Raw genomic sequence first — 7,594 nt, 5'->3', positions numbered from 1 at the left:
ATGTGCGAAGACCTGCAGAAAGATGGCTGACTCGGCACAATGAAGAGATAACACCACCAAGAGAGAATGAGTGAATCTCTTTTTTTCTTTATTCACCCAATAATAGAGAAGGCTGCACTTATGAGAGGACTCAGGAGGAGAGAGTGAGAGAGGAGAGAGAGAGAACTCAAAAAATGAGATGTAGGAGATATATAAACAGTAGTGATTAGAGAGAGACATAATTGCCTCCTAAGAAAACAAAACGTGGAATCTCTCCTTCCACTATTGTCCCTTATTTTATTTAATTTTCATTGCTATTTTCTTCTCGCTTCTCTGAAGACAACATCTATTCCATTTAGCAACTTTCCCAAACCCTCTTGAACGGCTCTCCTCTAAAGGTTTCCTTTTTTTTTCTTTTCTCATGAGGGCTTGTCTTTTTTATGGGGGTCAAAAAGAGAAGTTACCGATTTCACCACTTTCCTTAAATCATGTTGAAGAAAAAAAGACGATTGTTATCATTCCAATTGGTAGCATTCTAAAAGTTTCCCCAAGTATGAGTCACCGACTACTCCTTTTATAGAGAGAGAGAGAGAGAGACTAGGCTTTTTGAATCCCAAAGAAAGAAAGATATTTTGCGTTTTAGTCCTCTAAGAGAAATCTTCCAAACGATCTCATCTTTCTAATATAGAAAGAGAGAGAGAGAGTTATTAAGATTACTCAAAACACAAAACGTGAGATCTCACATGTGGCCGGATGGCCTTCTTTTTAGAGCATGAGATGGAAAACAGATGTGAGAATTTGCCGTGAGCTTGGATCCCAAAACCAAGTCCGTCGGATATTGTTTTTATAAAAAACAAGAGATTTCTAAGGGCCACTAGCTTTGATCGAAGGGCTAAAGATCAATTATTATCTAGGATAGGATATTTTGATGTAGCCCCCACCCTTCTATGCCGAAATAAACCCAAAAATTAATATTAGTGGGGCACAAACCAACTTGACCGAACCACTACTCCTAAAACTTGATCTTTTTAAACCTCAGTAGGCCCCACCAAATCGACTTAAAATCCCCCGCTTTTAATTCCTCATTTCCGAAAATATAATGATCCGAACTATCCGATTAACGGGCAAAAATCAAATTGGTTGCGCCCCAAAATAATTCACAATAGAATGATCTAAACCGTTCATTTTATGGGCCATAACATAAATAAGTTATGTTCCAAAAATCTGCTCCATAGGATAATCATAACTGTCCATTTGGTGGGCCCCACATAAATGGGTTGTGCCCCCTCGAAATCAATTCCATGGGATGGTCCTGATCAATTGTTGGGCCTTACTATAAACAGGTTACACCCCTTGAATCCTTTCCATGGGCTGATCCACCCCCATCCAAACGATGGGCCACCGTGTAAATGGGCCATGCCCCATATTATGTCCATGACCATTGATGAGATACAATTTGAATGGGTTACACCCTGCAAATCACTTCTGTGGACTGATCCAAGCCGTTCACTTGATAGGCCGGTTGTGCACCCAACATCACCCCCATGGGCTGATCCGATCCGTCCGAATAATGGGCCACGATGTGAATATGTTACACCCCCAAGTCAATTCCATAGGATGATCCAAACCATCCATTTGTTAGGCTGCAATGTAAACAGGTTGTCCCTCTAAAACCATTTTCATAGGATGATCAAATCTATCCGTTGGATGGACCACAATATAAATGGGATGTGTCCCTCTAAATCAATTTCGCGGGATGACCCAAACAATCCAATTTATATGCCACAACGTAAAACCGGTTACACCTGATAAATTGTCTCCATAGGATGATCCGATATGTCCATTGTATATGGCCGCGGCGCAAACAAGTTGCGCCCCTTAAATTATGTCCACAGGGTGATCGAAACAGTTCATTTAAAGGGCCATATTGCAAATTGGTTGTGCCACAAAATTAATTCTAATTAAAATAATCTCAACCATCAATTTGACGATCCACAGCTTCAAAATCATTTTCAAAGAATGGTTCGGATCATCCAAATATGATAAACACTAAATGTATAGTGGGCCCCACTACCTCGCCAATCAACTATTCCTTCAAAATTTTGATTTTCCAAACGTTTGTGGCCCCACCAAATAAACTAATTTTATTCAAATTTATTCTCTTTAATGTCCAACTCTTGATGTGATTCTATATAATAAGATCAGTGAGTGGCCCACTGGTATTTGCCGGATTCCAATAAGATTTAATAATTATCAAGAACGAGCCCCACTTGAGTGACCGAATTCCTCTAGAATAATTTTCAGAATTTATTGTTGGTGGGCTCAGACAAGACCAAAACTCTCTTGAAATTTGAACTTTTTCTAATCAAAAATTATGTTGGCTCACTTGTTCAACCCGAATCACAATTGTAAGACCACAAAATTCGCAGAAACTCCTCTCATTCGGAACTTCGTGAACACTCTTTCTCAACACTTGCTGGAAAAGATGAAAAAAGCGGTGGAAATGATCGAAAAGATCGAGATAATATAAGAAACGGACACGGAAAAGGAAAACACTAAAAAACCGATATGAAAATACTAACTTCTTTGTTTATTAAAGCAGAGCAAAATGGGGGTGTCTACAACCAGTCAAGGAACTCACAAAGATCCCTCTTTTCCCCTGCACCAAAGAACATACTGTTCAAATAGGCTCCCTCTTGTCAGGTAAGTTCAAGATCGAACTTGTCGATTTCTTGAAAACTAACTCGGATATCTTCGCTTGGTCCACCTCCGACATGCAGGGAATCCCCTCTAACGTAGCGGTCCACAGGTTGAACGTAGACCCAAACTCCAAGCTAGTTAAGCAGAAAAAACGTAATTTTGCCGCCAAAAGACAAAAGCATATCAAAGAAGAAGTGGATAAGCTTCTTGAGGCCAAGTTCATAAGAGAAATTTTTTACCCGGAGTGGCTCACCAATGTAGTGATGGTTAAGAAGTCTAACGAAAAATGGCGAATCTGTATAGATTTTACGAATCTTAACAAAGCATGCCCCGGAGATTGTTATCCGTTACCGAGGATCGACCATCTCATCGACGTTATTGCCGGACATGAAATGCTAAGCTTCATGGATGCCTTCTCCGGCTACAACAAGATCCAGATGTACGGACCTAATATTCCAAAAACCTCATTTGTCACCGATCAAGGATTGTTCTGCTACGAGGTCATGCCATTTGGCCTCAAGAATGTCGGCGCCACCTACCAGTGTCTTGTCAGCAAGATCTTTGCCAGTCAGATTTGGAGGAACATGGAAGTATACGTCGATGACATGCTTGTCAAGAGCCTTGAAGCTCGGAACCACATAGCGGACCTTGAAGAAGCCTTCGCCGTCCTCCATCAAAACCGAATGAAGTTAAACTGAGCTAAGTGCACCTTTAGAGTAACATCCGGTAAATTTCTAGACTTCATGGTCAGCCAGCGGGAAATCGAAGCCAACCTCGAGAAGGTAAAGGCACTATTCGAAATGACTCCCCAAAAGAAATCCTGGAAGTCCAGAGACTTACAGGACGAATCGCGGCCCTTAGCAGATTTATGTCGAAATCTGCTGAGCGATGCTTACCCTTCTTCACGACCCTAAGAAACGTTAAAGATTTTCAATGGACAGACGAGTGTCAAACTGCCTTCGACCAGCTGAAGGCCTACATCCAAACTCCTCCATTACTCTCAAAACCAGAGTCGGGCGAAGATTTGTACCTACATCTAGCCGTTGGACCGGCGGTGGTAAGCTCTGTACTGGTCCGGCAGGAAGGAAAGACAGAACACCCCATTTACTACGTCAGCAGAGTACTCCATGATGCCAAGACTCGGTATCAAGAAATTGAGAAGTTCGCCTTCGCAGTTGTCACCTCAGCAAGAAAGCTCCGTCCATATTTCCAGGCTCACCCGATCACAGTCCTCATTGACCAACCCCTCCAAAAAATTATGCAGAAACCCGATACCTCAGGACGACTGATCAATTGGGCAATTGAGTTGGGTGAGTTTGACATTCAGATAAAGCCACGGCCCGCAATCAAGTCCAAGGTACTTGCGGACTTTGTAGCTGAACACACAGTACCGTTGTATGAACTGGAAGAGCAAGATAACTCCAAGAACGAACCGGCTCCAGACCCACCGACCCAGAATCCTCTTTGGATGTTGTTCGTTGACGGCTCTGCCACCGCTGGAGGTAGTGGCGCTGGATTAGTTTTGGCAGGTCCGGACAACTTCCTTACAGAATACGCCTTAAAGCTAGACTTCAAAGCCTCAAAGAACGAAGCAGAATACGAGGCTCTGATCGCCGGAATAACTCTCGCCACAGAATTACATGCCAACCGAGTCAGAGCCCATAGTGACTCACAGCTGGTTCTTGGACAGGTCAATGGTTTCAGCGAAGCTAAAGAAGAAAGGATGCTTAAATACCTAGAGAAAGTACGAAAAGAGATCTCCGCATTTGAAGAATTCCAGATCGTACAAATCCCCCAGACTATGAACGCCCGCACTGACACTCTCTCCAAGATGGCGTCATCCGGAATAGTCGAACCAGGAAATGTCTTTACAGAGAATCTCTCCCAACCTAGCATCGAGAGAGAGGAAATCTTGCAAATCGAAGAAGAGCCCAGTTGGATGGACCCAATAGTGTAGTACCTAAGAGATGTCACTCTACCCCCTGATAGGAAACAAACCCTACACTTGATCGCCAAAGCCGCCCATTATATCTTTGATGGACAGGCGTTATACAAGCGGTCCTTCTCGTGCCTGCTATTGAAATGCCTCTAACCCTCAGCTACGGAACTCGCAATGAGAGAAGTCCACGAAGGGATATGCGGTGACCACTCGGGCGGAAAGGTGTTAGCTCACAAGATTCTCCGCTGAGGTTTCTTCTGGACGACTCTCCAACAGGACGCATCAGATTTTGTCAAGAAATGAGAACAGTGCCAAAAGTTTGCTACCGTACCTCGTCTCCCTGCGGTTCCCTACAAACCCATCTCCAATCCCGTCCCGTTCGCCATGTGGGAAATGGACTTGCTAGGACCATTCCCCAATTCGACAAAAGGTCATCGAATGATATACATGGCTATCGACTACTTCACCATATGGGTCAAATCCAGAGCAGTAAAAAAGATCACCTCCAGAGAAATGAAAAACTTCTTCTACCATGATATCATTTGTAGGTTCGAAATTCCACGGGTCCTCGTAACCGATAATGGAACCCAGTTTGCAAGCAGGCAGTTCAAGGACTTTTGTGGGAAACTCGGTATCGAACAACGGTTTACTTCGGTCGGTCATCCACAAACCAATGGACAGGTTGAGGTGACTAACCGGACACTCTTGCAAGGATTGAAGAAACGCGTAGAAAACGCCCGAGGCTTATGGGCAGAAAAGTTACCAAATCTCCTTTGGGCTTACAGAACCACCCCCACGACCACAACAAGAGAATCACCATTTAGCCTCGCCTTCGGGGTAGATGTTGTCATACCAGTCGAGATCAGGGCTCACTCTCCAAGGCTCGAAGCATACAACGAATGGGCAAACCCCAAACACTTGAGAAGCAGTCTCGACTTTGTAGAAGAAACCCGAGAAAAGGCCCGAGTCAGAATGGCCGCATATCAACAGAGAGTCACCTGGTACTACAACTCTAAGATGAAGGAGAGGGCAATGAAATAGGCGACTTAGTGCAACGTCGAGCCGAAGTCTCCGACCCTCGCAACTTAGGGAAGTTGGCCCCCATTTGGGAGGGGCCCTACCACGTCTCCCGCATGCTCCAACCAGGATCATATCATCTGGAGAGCTTGGAAGGCGACCCCATTCCCCGCACTTGGCATATTTCAAACCTGAAGAAATTCTATCAGTAGGCAAGAATGTAGTTCTTTTTTATTTTCTTGTTCCCAATAAATCTATGTGTTTGTTTTTGTATTTGTGATGTTGCAGACATGTAATCGTTCCCTCCAAATAATGAAATCTCCTTTTCGATTCTCCATTCGTAGAGCGATTACTCCCCAACAATAATAAATCTCCAAGCCAAACAAGCTACGAACTAAGGTCAAAGACTAAAAAGATATGACCCATAAACCGATGCCCCAAGAGACTCAGTAGAGAGTCTATCTACTTAAAAAGATATGACCCATAAACCGATGCCCCAAGAGGCTACGTAGAGAGTCTATCTACTTAAAAAGATATGAACCATAAACCGATGCCCTAAGAGGCTCGGTAGAGAGTCTATCTACTTAAAAGATATGACCCATAACCCGATGACCCAAGAGGCTCGGTAGAGAGTCTATCTACTTAAAAGATATGACCCATAAATCGATGCCCCAAAAGGCTAGGTAGAAAGTCTATCTACTTAAAAGATATGACCCATAAACCGATGCCCCAATAGGCTCGGTAGAGAACCTATCTACTTAAAAGATATGAACCATAAACCGTTGCCCCAAAAGGCTCGGTAGAGAGTCTATCTACTTAAAAGATATGACCCATAAACCGATGCCCCAAGAGGCTCGGTAGAGAGTCTATCTACTTAAAAAAAATATGACCGATAAACTGATGCCCCAAGAGGCTCGGTAAAGCGTCCATCTACTGGAAAGATATGACCTATAACCCGATGCCCTAAGAGGCTCGGTAGAGTGTCTATCTACTTCAAAAGATAAAAATAAAAAACCGATACCCTATGAGGTTCGGTAGAGAACTTACCATCACCGGTGAAAGGTAAAAACGTCTCAATTGTATTACCATAAATAAAGGATCGCCCCGAAGGACAAACCATTCCATCCTCACCAAAATAAATTATGTTCTCACAGAACCAATTCGCGAGAAAAACAAAAAGAAAATCACAAGGGCCCGGCCCTTAAACATCCTTCTCCAAATTTCCTTCTGCAGGCGGCTCGGATACGGGTGGTGCGGAAGATTCCACCTCAGGAAACACAACCACGGGCTCAGTGACATTTGCTTCGGTCACCTCAGAATCCTCTCCCTCGAAAAGTACAGTCCCTGGCGGCCCCTCCAGCCTTTCAATAGGAAATTCGGAGTCAATGGCCTTGACTTGGGCCCGACAATCAACGAATCCCTTTGCCTCAAATTCCAAGACATGAAGGGCAATGTCCGTCTGATACTCCTGGGACCTTCTGAAATCTTCAATCACCCTAGAACGAATCTCCTCCTCCCTTTGGACCACCTTATTTAGCTTTTCTTCGAGACCTGCACGAATTTATCTCTCCTTCTCCAACTCCCCTTGGGCCTTCTGAAGATCGGCTTTGGCGGCAGAATAAAGCCCCTCCACATGAGCTACAACATCATCCGACACCTTCTTGTCTTTCGCTCATGTCTCCACCAGGTTCTTCACATCTTTAGGGTATAGAGAGAATGATATCTGTCCAGGCGCCCCCAAGAATGGGAGCAGATGTCTGAAAGCTGCGAACACAAAAGAAAAGATAAGTGTCTGCAATCCTTGAGAGGCATGCAAAAGACCGAAGATAAAGGGCATACCTTCTTTGATATGGCAACCATGTCCCGACCTATGGCATAGTGTGAGCATTTTTCCGTTTCTGCCAGATCATCCGGCAGAATGCTCACCATCTCCATCTCCACCACCACCCTCGGATTATG

At 44.1% G+C, this 7,594-nt stretch overlaps 1 protein-coding gene across 1 annotated transcript; it reads left to right on the top strand.

Annotated features, from left to right (window-relative positions):
- The first annotated feature begins 3,547 nt into the window (after positions 1-3,547).
- LOC143891722 (uncharacterized) lies at positions 3,548-4,636 on the top strand. The gene has a single exon (XM_077396258.1). It carries the CDS (start codon positions 3,548-3,550, stop codon positions 4,634-4,636), a length of 1,089 nt encoding a protein of 362 aa, XP_077252373.1.
- The last annotated feature ends 2,958 nt before the right edge of the window (positions 4,637-7,594 follow it).

The sequence above is a fragment of the Tasmannia lanceolata genome, unplaced genomic scaffold (assembly GCF_043159265.1).
Source record: "Tasmannia lanceolata isolate RefF3 unplaced genomic scaffold, GAP_Taslan_0.1 ptg000015l, whole genome shotgun sequence".
NCBI lineage: Eukaryota > Viridiplantae > Streptophyta > Magnoliopsida > Canellales > Winteraceae > Tasmannia > Tasmannia lanceolata.
The sequence above is the reverse complement of the archived record's forward strand: the minus strand, read 5'-3'. Positions and strand labels throughout refer to the sequence as shown.

What these genes read in the sequence shown, in the direction of transcription:
- LOC143891722 (XM_077396258.1), top strand. Translation starts at nt 3,548, where the DNA reads ATGTCGAAATCTGCTGAGCGATGCTTACCCTTCTTCACGACCCTAAGA.